General features: G+C 38.1%; 1 protein-coding gene across 8 annotated transcripts in view; it reads left to right on the top strand.

Moving 5' to 3' along the window:
* Positions 1-4,867: 4,867 nt before the first annotated feature.
* Positions 4,868-12,702, top strand: part of TMEM161B (transmembrane protein 161B) — a 73,390-nt gene continuing 65,555 nt past the window's right edge. For 4 of the 8 annotated variants that reach the window (XM_021939547.2, XM_021939546.2, XM_021939545.2 and 1 more), the window contains exon 1: positions 4,868-5,026. Coding sequence is in view for 1 of the 8 variants with exons in the window: in XM_003899908.5 (XP_003899957.1) it covers positions 5,024-5,026 (3 nt within the window). In the remaining 7 variants the exon portion in view is untranslated. The remainder of the gene's footprint in view (positions 5,027-12,702) is intronic. The other 4 variants (XM_021939543.2, XM_021939540.2, XR_002522633.2 and 1 more) reach the window with 2 other exon arrangements.

Raw genomic sequence — 12,702 nt, 5'->3', positions numbered from 1 at the left:
AGAATCAAGTAGAAATGTTTGAACTGATAACCAAAAATATAACTAAAATAAATGCTTCAAGAGAGATTTTTTTTTTTAACAGATTAGAGACTACTAAAAGAAAATAGTGAACTGAAAGTTAAGAAGAAATATCCAGGATGAAACAGATAGGAAAATAAATGGATACAAGTGACAAAGTGAACTCTCAAATACACCTGTAAGGGGACTATCAAAAGAAGAGGAGAAAGGAGAGTGAAGGCAGAAGCAATGTCTGATGAAACATACCTAAGAATTTTCTCAAACAGCCTAAGGACATCACATCCAGATTCAAGAAACATTACAAATCTCAAAGAGGGAAAAAAAAAAAACACACACACACACACACACACACACAAACAAACACAAAACACATGTGGGCACATCAAACTTAAGACAAACCTCTTAAAAGTAGCCATTCAAAAAAATAGATTATACTGTGGCATATACTTTGAAGAGAAAAAAACAAAATGGACATCATGTCTCAGAGGACATAATGGAAACCAGAAGGAATAAAATATATCTCCAAAATGATAAAATAGCTGCTAATTCAGCAAAAAGGTTCTTAAAAAATAAAAGTAAAATAAGACAGTTTCAGGACAGAAAATCTGAATGGAATTGCTACCAGTAGACATTCAAAGAAATATGAAAGTACGTCCTTCAAGAAGAAAAAAGATCTTAGATGGAAGCTCAGAATCCAGGAACCACAAAACACAAGAGAAAAAGTTAATGTTTGGGAAATGTAAATTCATACTGTATAAAAAAAAGTCTTGAGAATTTAGGAAATGCATATCAAGAATATATAATGTATATAACATGAGGTGGGGCAGTAAATGAAGTTGATGTGTTCTCAGGTCCTTTCATTGTCCCGGAAGAAGTATAATACCAAATTATCTTAAAGATGATAAACCAAGGTTCTATGTTTTAATACCTGAGGTGAACAGTAAAAAGATACTAAAAGATACCTGTCAAGCTTATGAGGTAGAAAAAATGGAATAATTAAAAATAATCTAAAAGGTCTATATCCATACCACCCTGAATATGCTTGTTCTCATCTGATCTGGGAAGCTAAGTAAGGTTGGGGCTGATTGGCACTTGGATGACAGTCTGCTTGGGAATATCAGGTGCTATGGCCTAAGGAAAAAAAAAAAAAAAATCAAAAAAGCAAAAGAGAGAAAATGAAAATAGGAGAGGCGGGACAGATAAAATAAGAATAATGACAAACTTAAATCCAAATATGTTAGTAATTATGTAACATGTAAGCAGACTCTTTACTCCAATTAACAAATTACCAAAGTAGATTTAAAAAATATATTATCACTCTTTGCATTAAAACCAAACTACCATAAACTGGGTGACTTAAACAACAGAAATTTACTTCTCACAGTTCTGGAGGCTGAGCAGTTAGAGAAGAGTGCCAGCATGGTTGGCACAAATCAGGCCCTCTTCCTGATTTGTAGTTGTCTGTTTTCTTGCTGTGTCCTCACATGGTGAAGAGCAAAGAAAGAGGGGAAGCAAGCTGTCTAGTGTCTCTTGTTGTAAAGGCACTAATCCCATGGAGGGCTTTGCCCTCATTATTTAATCACTCCCCAAAGGCCCCATCTACTAATATCATGTCATTGGAGATTAGGGTTTCAATATAAGAATTTTGGTGTGGAGGGAGAGGGGACACAAACATGCAGTCTATAAAATGCTTTTTAATTTTTTGAGACAGGATCTTGCTCTGTGGCCCAGGCTGGAGTGCAGTGGCATGATCTTGGTTTACTGCAATGTCTACCTCTTTGGGTCCAAGTGATTCTTCCACCTCAGCCTCCTGAGTAGCTGGAACTGTGGGCACACACCATCACACTCAGGTAATTTTTAAATTTTTTTAGAGAAGAGGTCTCTCTATATTGCCTAGGCTAGTCTCTAACTCTTGTGCTCTAGTGATCCTCCCGCCTCACCTCCCAAAGTGCTGCAATAACAGGAGTGAGCCTCTGTGCCCAGCCTAAAATGCTGTTTTAACTTAGACAATAAACATTTCCATTAGAAAGACTAGTCTAATGACTCTTTAAGAGCTAGATAAAATTCCACTAAGCATATATAACAATTGATCAATCTTATTGTATGTAAGACTGCAACAAACTTTTTACCATTATAGGTATTACTACAAATAAGTATTTGTCATAAAGCATTTTAAGGGCAATTTAAATGAAGTAACTTTTACAACATTCACTTAAATGATATTTCTTAAGGTGAAGGCGGGAAAACAAAACAAGGTCCCAGCCTTGGAGGAATTTATAGTCTAATTAGGAGAACAGTATACATTAGGGAAAAAAAAATTACAATGAAAGCATCCGACACTTATACTTCTTCAGAAACAGCAGAAATTTCTTAGCAGAAAAACTAATCAGAACATGTTGCAAAAAATATGGACTGAACTATGAAAAAGTCATATATCTTAATGGTTGACAGAGTTCCAGGTCAGTGTGGGTATCATAACTTTTTGTTGGTCTTGAAAGCATTTGAGAACAGTTCTCACTCAGGATATTTCAACTCATCACAAAGCCCGAATGGTAAGCAACCAAGACTTTTCTCAAAGATTATGCTCCTAATTCCCTTGCTGAAACTACTGAATTTCTTTTCATCTCCATCATCTATCTTTTCTTCCCTTTCATAACCGTGCCCTTTCTTTGTATCTTCGTCAAAGACACCCACCTATTTTAAATAATGGAAACAGGAAAATTATTGTACTTCAAGGCAGGCAATCAACAGATAATATTATTATTCTACAAAATAAAAAAGACTGGGTGGCACTTCCTTAAAACATATATCCATTTTAATCATTAAATAGCATTACTTATATTACAGATTTTTCACATGTAATTGAGAGAACTGTGTGAAATAGAACATTAAAGGATATTAATCAAGTTATTTATCAACTTGATTAAATAAGGAACATTGAACTCCATGATCTATTAAAAATGATAAGCAGATAATCAAAACTACGATTTCTTTTTATGGTTTTACTCTGGCAGGAATGGATTCCATTCTGATAGTAATCCCAGTTTTACTGTCACATAGAAGATACTTTGTGAACTTCAATGACTGCCAGGTTTAGGACAGATATTAAGAACCACAGTGTCAGAAATGAAAGAATACAATTTCACAGAATGTGTTGTTTCTGACAGGTTGATAGCCACTTACCTTCTCCATCTTTTCTTCCTCATGGATAGCAGCTACTTCCCACAGATACACCAACAGACAATTCTAGCCCCTCTCTACCACACTTACCAGTTGCAAGTGCCCTGTGGCTTGTCTATTTACAACCCTGTCCTTACACAGCAGAAGCGGAACCCTTCAGTAAGTTCTGGATTCATCCTCAGCAGGATCTGTTTCACAAACTGTTCTCCAGTCTCACCTCCCCTCCAGCTATTCTGTCAGTACTTACGATTCCTAGATCTCCTTTAATTGTCACGCTGTTCGTCCCCCCACAAAACCAAATTTAAACAACAACAAATCCCTCATACACTCAGTCTGTGTCCCTTTCCTGACATAAAGCAACTGACCCTGTGCATGCTTCTTTTGGATGGCTGAGAACTCCGATTCCTTTGGGTCATTTACAGCTTGGATACCATACCCTCCAGGTACTCTGATAAGGAGGGTGAAATTTAGTATCTATACACCTGCCTACTCAACCTTCTTAACTTTCCTCAAAACTTCCTAGTTTCCCTTCCCAATTCCAACTTTATAAAAAACGTCACACTATGGCACAAAGTGAATTCATGGATGAAATTACTAACAGCTACAATTTAAGTAAGGATCCCCAAGTCGTGAGACAAATTTCTGGGTTGAAAGTGCTCTGTATATCCATTTCAAGCCTGCCTCCAGTACGACGTCTCATTATAATCAAATAAAAAGGCAGAAAAAGTTGACTGGAATAGTTTGGGAAAAACACAAAATTAAAAGGTGTATGAGAGTTTCACTTATTTGCATCTGATATAGATATATATCTATATATCGATAGATATCTAGGTATCTATCGATATATCTATAGAAAAAGAAAACCCCTCATACATTCAGTCTGTATCCCCTTTCCTGACATAAAGCAACTGGCCCTGTGCATGCTTCTTTTGGATGGCTGAGAACCCCGATATATCGATACATATCTGTCTATATCATAGATACAGATCACAGATACAGACAGATACCTATATGGAAAACGTCCATATTGGAACGTATTAAACAGGCAGAATTTTCTTCCTGGTTTCTCTGCTCTTGGTAGATGTTCTTCCGACTTCAATTGCCACCTGTGAATAGTGAAGAAACTTCTCACTATGAGATTCCATTGCCCTGAGGGAGGGAGAGCTACGGTACCCACTAAAGCAGGGAACAGAAGCAACTGAGGGGCAGGTCTGCGGAAACGAGGATATGCTAATAAGGGACCGAGTCGGGAAAGCTAGAGGGTAAAAAGAGGGCGTCACTTAAGCTGAGACAAAACGACGGCCAAACGCGGTCTTGACACTCTAAATCACCTGGGTCTGGAGTCGACTCCCTTCGCGCACCCTCACTCCCAATCCCGGCCCCCTCCCGCCCCTCTCCCGCTCCCCACACCAACGTGTGCCTCCGTCACCTCTCAGACAGTGGATGCGTTCCTGCTGAAACCACCCAACCTACCTCAGGGTCCTCGCAAGCGCAGCCACTGCGCTCCGCCCGCCGACGTACCTGTGCTGCGCCTGCGCCTCCTCCGCGCTCTCAAGGTCAGCACCGCCCCCAGCCCATAACCTGGCACCCACGGAAGTTGCTTTAGAGGACGTCCTGCGTATCTTCACCTCTGCGTGGCGTGGGGTCGACGGCGCTCTGGAGAAGGGAGGAACTTCCTGTCCCGCGTGCGCACAACTTCCGGCAGAGCCGGAAGACCCTCTCTTTCGCTGTTTGAGAGGCTCCCGGCTCAAGGACCGGGAGGTGAGAGGTTTGGGACTGTCCCGGGGACTCCGGGGTGTCTGGTCCACGACCTATCCTAGGCGCCATGGTGAGTTCTTCTGTGAGAGCAGTAGTGACAACGGTGGGGCGAAAAGGGTGGGGAGGTCAGTCCTGTAAAAAGAGCCATCAGGTGCTCTGCTCAGAATGGAGTGAGTTGAGACGTTGGGATGAGCTGCTGGACACGACCCACCACCTGTCCTAGGGTGTCTGAGCCCCTGAGGAAGCAGCGTTACGCCTGCCTGGCTGGGAAACTAGCGGGCCGGAGGTAGGGGCGTATCTGTCAGGGAGTATGGACTGGGTAGCCTGCCTGTTAATGGCCCATTTACTGTGTATGGCCTGTGGCGCCAGGTGATCCCAGAGTTGACCTTGCCGGGTCAATCACCTCTTCTGCGCCCCCTTCCCCAGCCGCAGAACAGTGGCCAAGAACTTCGGATCTTAGAAATGCGTTTAGCCTCTCCAGGTGGACACAACGGGTCTCCTTCTTGTACAGGATCAACACCTGTCATTTAAAGAAACGGCAGTCCCCTTATTCTTTACACTTAGCCATTTCATAATTGAAAAGGGTGTCAAATAGAAAACCCGAATTAGTAAGGACAGACTTTATTCGAAAGAAATATTGCAAGGGTGTGGAGGAGGTTGAAGCAACTGTTGCAGTAGGGAGAAGGACCATAATATTTGCATGCCCCTTAAAGATTAGGCAGAAAGGGTTTGTCTTTTATAGGGAGGGGTAAATAAGACGTCAGGAATTGGGGTGAAAAGGTGGGTATGATCCGACAGTAACCAGATAATGTTTTACCCTGAGCCCATCTATTCTGAGGAGGAGCTGTTAAGAGAGGTTTGTATATGTTGTTTCAGACTGGGGAAGGACAAAATTCAGGTACCCCACGGAAGAGAATCTTGAAGTTTGGCTAAGAAGTACTTTGTTCCGATTGATCTGTGGGACAGGTACTTCAGCAAGTCATTTACGGAGCAAAGGATGGGAATTAGAAGGGTCTGGTTATGGCCTTGTTTTAGGTAAACAAGGGGTGGGGGGGTATGGATCGACCCTTAGGCTTATCTGAGTTCTACAGGAAAGGTGATTCTTTGCAGCAAGCCAATTTCTCAGAACACAAACAGGGGCAAGGGGTTTCTTACCCTTTGCAGTTTTTCCAAGATCACAGGGCTCTGGTGAAGTTCATTATTGTCATTTTCTTAACTGTAAACAAGATTTCAGACCCTCGCGTGCAGAGGCGTCTGTCCTGGAATTTAACTTCAGTTTGCTGTGTATTTTCAGGGCCAAATATTGCCAACGAACGTTATTGTGTGTGGTGATTGGCTTTTGAATGACTTCGAAACTTAACAGAGTGTAGAACAAAGATCTTCAAAATAATGTAGTTCCTGGTCCACTTTAACAGATAACCTATCTCTTTAAAAAGTGTTTTTTTTTTGTTTGTTTTGTTTTTTTTTTTTACCTCAGTGGATAATATGGTTTTTATTGAGTTGTTTTTCTTTTGTATCAGTGAAATTAGACAAGGTTAGGGAAAACAGAACTGGGAGGAACCAAAGCCTAGTAATCACTCTTCTATCCCCATTTTTACAGAAGAAAGAATCTGGAGTCTAGAAATTGACAGTGATTTATCTAAAGCAACAGTAGTTTGGCAGTCTGGACTAAAACTCATGTTTTCATTTTTAAAATTTTAGATTAACTTTTGACTTTTTGGTCTGAAAAGTTGAAGATAAAGTATAATTAAAATACTTAAACTCATCGTAGTCACAGAAAAGCTGAATGTGAGCTTGTTTTCAGTGTTTTGGAATACTAGAAGTAGAGCCCTTCTTATCCTGTCAGTTCAGAAGAGGTAGTTAATGTTTGGAACTAATGTAATCTTACGCTGTTTGTCTGAATGCCATTTTAGAGCTAACTAGTTGGCTCTCTTCCTTCTGGAATTGCTTATATTTCTGAGTTAATTATCTTGGCTGAGTTTTATCTTTCCCAGCTATGAAATTGATAATGTCTGTATATGCAAGTGTGGTTAATGCTTGGAATTTTTCAAAAGAAAGAGTTTAACCATTAAATGAAGTGAACATGGGCTCAATTTATTGAGGATTCAGCTCGTTGAAATCAGAACTTGTTTTGCATTGCTGGGGCCTAATGATATTATGGAAAGAACATTAGTATTGAACCCAGAGGACCCAGATTCTGCTCATTGTTAGTTATATAGATTTGGAAAAGTCACTCAATTTTGATAAGAGTTCCAAATTCCTCCCAGATAAGAGAAGTGGGACTTGATGGGTACTAAAGCACCTTCTTACATTTGTGATTCCGTGACTACTCAGAACATTTTTCAGGATAGTTATGTGTTTCAGATTAAATAAAAGTCTGATTTCCACTGTTTTGTTTCCGTGCCATTTTGGTTTAAGTTTGATTTCTTTTATCATTCTCTTTTTCATTTTTTTCATAAGTCACATAGATAATACTTGGAATCTATGTGTGTTTGGCCAAGTCTGTCACTACTATCTTAAATACTGCTCCAGAATGGAACTCAACTCTTGGAATGTTTTGATTTAATTCTTGTTTTAATTAATGATAAACTAATTCTGTGCTCTCATTCTCTGACACATTATGTAAACCAAAACTCAATGGATACCTGTGTCTATAATAAGGTTTTTGTATTATGAATACAGGAGAATAGGATTATGATACAGACAAAATACTGAACCCACGCTTAATTTTTATGCTTTCAAGTTGTGAAGACAAGTCTATGGGAAATTTCCTAATGGAATAAAGCCATTTGCTCTATTGCACTTTCCTTTTTGAAAATTACAGACCAACTTTGATCAAATAGAAATCTTTCTACCATTCAAGCTAATTTGTGGGAGATAGGTAGATTAGAGCTAGCTCCTGGAATTGCAGATATCATGGCTTGCATTTGTGTATCATCCTGTAGTAACTTACTGCTGGAATTGAACAATGGTTTGTGGGCAGGTGTGGGAGAGGGGGCTGTGGGGAGGTTGTAAACCTTTGCCATAATCAAGTGGATTTAATGAGAAGTTTTCTTTTTGAGGGTAGTGGAGGGGAGTGTTGGGAAGAGTGTAGTAAATGCTATAAGAGAAACACATATAATAGTCTCAAAGAGTACAGCGGAAATAAATTAATTCTAACTGAGAACAGGTTGGGTCACGTAGTAGGTCACAGGTTCCCAACCCCTGGGACTGTGGACTCCTACTGGTCCATGGCCTGTTAGGAACTGGGCTGCACAGCAGGAGGTGAGTGGTGGGCAAGTGAGTATTAATGCCTGAGGTCCATCTCCTGTCAGATCAGTGGTAGCATTATATTCTCATAGGAGCGCAAACCCTGTTGTGAACTGTGCATGCGAGGGATATGGGTTGGATGACCCTTATGAGAATCTAATGCCCGATGATCTGAGGTGGAACAATTTCATCCCGAAACCATCCTCCCTCCACACTGCCCCCACCATGTGTGAAAAAATTTGTCTTCCATGAAACTGATTCCTGACGCCAAAAAGGTTGGGGATTGCTGTAGTAGGTGACTTCAACTGAGTTTTTAAAGTGGGTTAATATACTAGTTTTCAAGCTTGAGTTTGCATAGGAATCATCTGTACTACTTTATAAAAACACTTCTCTGGGCTCATAATTTGTGGTAGCATGAAGTTTTAGATTTGTATTTTTGAATTTCTTTAAAATTTTTACTTTAAGTTCTGGGATATATGAGCAGAACATGCAGGTTTGTTACATAGGTATAAATGTGCCATGGTGGTTTGCTGCATTTATCAACCCGTCATCTATGTTTTAAACTCTGGATGCATTAGATGTTTGTCCTGATGCTCTCCCTCCCCTTGCCCCCAACCCCCTGACAGGCCCCGGTGTGTGATGTTCCCCACTCTGTGTCCATGTGTTCTCATTGTTTAACTCCCACTTATGAGTGAGAACATGGTTTGGTTTTCTGTTCCTGTGTTAGTTTGCTGAGAATGATGGCTTTAAGCTTCATCCATGTCCCTGCAAAGGGCTTAAACTCATTTTTTTTTATGGCTGCATAGTATTCCATGGAGTATATGTGCCACATTTTTGTGATCTAGTCTACCATTGATGGGCATTTCAGTTGGTTCCAAGTCTTTGCTATTGTAAATAGTGCTGCAATAAACATACGTGTGCATATATCTTTAGAGTAGAATGATTTATAGTCCTTTGGATATATACCCAGTAATGAGATTGCTGGGTCAAATGTTATTTCTGGTTCTAGATCCTTGAGAAATCGCCACACTGTCTTCCACAATGGTTGAACTAATTTACCCTCCCACCAGCAGTGTAAAAGCGTTCCTGTTTCTCCACAGTCTCGCCAGCATCTGTTGTTTGCTGACTTTTAAAATAATTGTCATTCTCACTGGCACAAGATGGTATCTCATTGTGGTTTTGATTTGTATTTCTCTAATGACCAATGATGATGACTTTTTTTTTCGTATTTCTTGGCCACATAAATGTCTTCTTTTGAGAAGTGTCTGTTTATATCCTTTGCCCATTTTTTGATGGGGAGTTGTTTTTTTCTTGTAAATTTGTTTGTTTCTCGTAGATTCTGTATATTAGAATTGCATTTTTAATAAGTTCTGCAATTAAGTTTTTTTTTTTTTTTTTTTTAATCCTTACTCTAGTACTGGATGCAGTTCAGAGTTAAATTGGTGAACCTTAAACCCCTACTAGAGAGAAATGCAAGTATAAGAGACTTTGATGGAAATACTGGAGGTCCTTTTGCTAGCTCAGTGGTAATTTGACATGTACAGTTTGAAGGATGGATTCGGTCAGGTATTAGCAGTTAACTACTAAGGTTAACTTTTAGGTTTAAAACATTCAGGTTTCTTCTCAGTTCTCTGACTTTATTTTCTTCTGACTGCTTTCCTTCACTACTTTCTTACTACAGAGGCCTAGTTGAAATAATGTTATAGACTGACTTTTCTCTTGCTTAGTATTTGGTTGGTTCAAGGTTGGTTTTTAAGATTAGTTGATACTTTGGGCTTTGATCCACTTAAAAAAAAAAAAAATTGTTTCTTTTGTTTTCTCTGGGACAAAAGCCTAAAGTGCATTAAGTTGATTTCAGAAAATCAGAAGATATTCTAAAGATATTCATTTCTAAGAGAGAAGTTATTATTTTCTTACTGTCGTTAACATGGTTTTGCCCATGTTAATAAGAATGAATACAGCTTGTCTCAAAGGAACTTTTTAGAAATAAACTTAAGTGTAAACTGCCTTTCTACTCTTTGTATACCACTTACCTTTGAGTTATAGAAAAAAAGAAATCCTTACAGTCATGGTGAAATGAATATTCTCTTGACTTCGAAATGACTGTACCTTTTGTTTCACCAAACTTTAAAAAAAGTTCTTAAATCATTCATTTGTTATGTATTCACCATCTGTATGCCAGGCACTGTTCTTGGCAACAGGGATATAACTGCTTAAAAGCAGAGACAGTCTCGACCCTCATTTATTGGGAGAGGCTGATGATAATCTCATGATGAAATGAGCATGTAATATGTCAGTCGTGATACATTTAACAAAGATAGAGTAAGGGGATAGAAAATACCTGTTTTAGATAGGGCATGTAGGGAAAGCTTCAATGAGGAGGTGACATTGTGGCAAATTTGGATGCATAGATATTCAGCCCATGTGACTGGTACCTATGCGTACATATTTATTAACTGCTCCTGAAAAATTATTGTAGTGCGGTGTATCTAAAAATCAAGCACAAAGCTCATACTGTTTTCAGTTGTATAAATCTTTCCATAAATTTATTTACTGTCAACTTTCCAAACAGTAAACAGAAAAATAATAGAAGTGTGTGTTTTTAAAGATAGTAATCGATTATGTGAAATTTCATGTAATATATTTTATTTTTGTGTCACATTAAAATTTTTTTGCAGACTTTTTAAAGAGTAGTTTTAGGTTCACAGCAATTTTAAGAGAAAGATACAAGAGATTTCCTAGATATTCCCTGCTCCCACATATGCATGTCCTCTACTATTATCAACATCCTTCTCCAGACTGGTAAATTTCTTACAACTGATGAATCTATATTGACACGCCATAATTGCCCAAAGTCCATAGTGTACTTTGGAGTTCATTCTTGGTGTTGTACATTCTATGGGTTTGGATATAGTTGTAATCTTACAGTATGTAGACTTTTCAGATTGACTTCTTTCACTTGGGAATATGCATTTAAGGTTCCTCTCTGTCTTTTCATGGCTTAATAGTCCATTTCTTTATAGGGTTTAATAATATTCCATTGTCTGATGTACCACAGTTTATTCACCTACTGAGGGGTATCTTGGTTGCTTCCAGATTTTGGCAATTATGAATAAAGTTGATATAAATATCTATGTACAGTTTTTTTGTGTGGACAAAAGTTTTCAGCTCCTTTGGGTAAAAACCAGCAAGTGCAATTATATGGTAGGACTGTAAGGAACCACAAACTGTCTTCCATAGAGGTTATATCATTTTGCATTACTACCATCAATGAATCAGCGTCTCCATTGCTCTACATTCTTGCCAGCATTCGGTGTTGTCAGTGTTCTGGATTTTGGCCATTCTAATAAGTGTGTAATGGTATTTCCTTATTTTAATTTGTATTTTCCTAATGACATGATGTGGAACATCTTTTCATTTTTTTACTTTCTGTCTGTATGTGTTTGGCAAGGTGTCTTTTAAGGTCTTTGATGCATTTTTTAAATAAGGTTGTTTTCTTGTTGAGTTTAATTAAGAGTTGGTTATATTTTGTATAACAGTCCTTATCAGATATGTCTTTTGCAAATATTTTCCCCTGGTCTGGTTTGCTTTCTCATTTCCTTGGCATTGTCTTTTACAGAGCAGATTTTAATTGTAATGAAGTACAGCTTATCAGCTCTTTCTTTCATGGATCATGCCTTTGGTTTTTTGTCTAAAAAGTTGTTGCCTTGTCCACAGCCATCTATGTTATCTAACAGGACTTTTATAACTTTGAGTTTTACATTTAGGTCTATGTTCTATTTGAGTTAACTTTTGTGAAGAGTGTAAGGTGTGTGTCTAGAGTCTTTTTTTTTTTTTTTTTTTTTTTTGCACATGAATGTCTAGTTGTTTCAGTACCATTTGTTGAAATGTTTTTTTTTTTTTCCTCCATTGTATTGCCTGTGTCCTTTTGTCAAAGATCATTTGACTATATGTGGGTTTATTTCTGACCCCTCTATTCTATTCTGTTGATCTGTTTATTTCTTCTTTCATCCATAACAGAGTCTTTATTATTCTAGCTTTCTAGTGAATCTTGAAGTTGGTTCATGTCAGTCCTCCAGCTTTGTTCTTCAGTATTGTGTTGGCTCTTCTGGGTCTTTTGCCTCTTCAAATAAACTTTAGAACATTCCTTTTTCTTTTTCGTTTTTCTTCTTCTTCTTTTTTTTTTTTTTTTTTTGATATCCTTAAAGTAACTTGCTTGGAGTTTGATTGTAATTGCATTGAATCTGTAGATTAAGTTGAGAAGGACTGCCTCCTTGGTAATATCCTTTTCATGAACATGGAATATCTCTCCATTTATTTAGTTCTTTGATTTCAGTCATCAGAGTTTTGTAGTTTTCTTCATACAGATCTTGGCAGATTTTATTAGATTTATCCGTTAGTATTCATTTTTTTATGGGTGCTAATGTAAGTAGTATTTTTAATTTCAAATTCCACTTGTTCATTGCTAGTATGTAGGAAAGTGATTGACTTGTATAT

Source organism: Papio anubis, chromosome 5, assembly GCF_008728515.1.
Source record: "Papio anubis isolate 15944 chromosome 5, Panubis1.0, whole genome shotgun sequence".
Lineage (NCBI taxonomy): Eukaryota > Metazoa > Chordata > Mammalia > Primates > Cercopithecidae > Papio > Papio anubis.
Note: the sequence above shows the minus strand (reverse complement) of the source record. Positions and strands in the feature narration are given on the sequence as shown.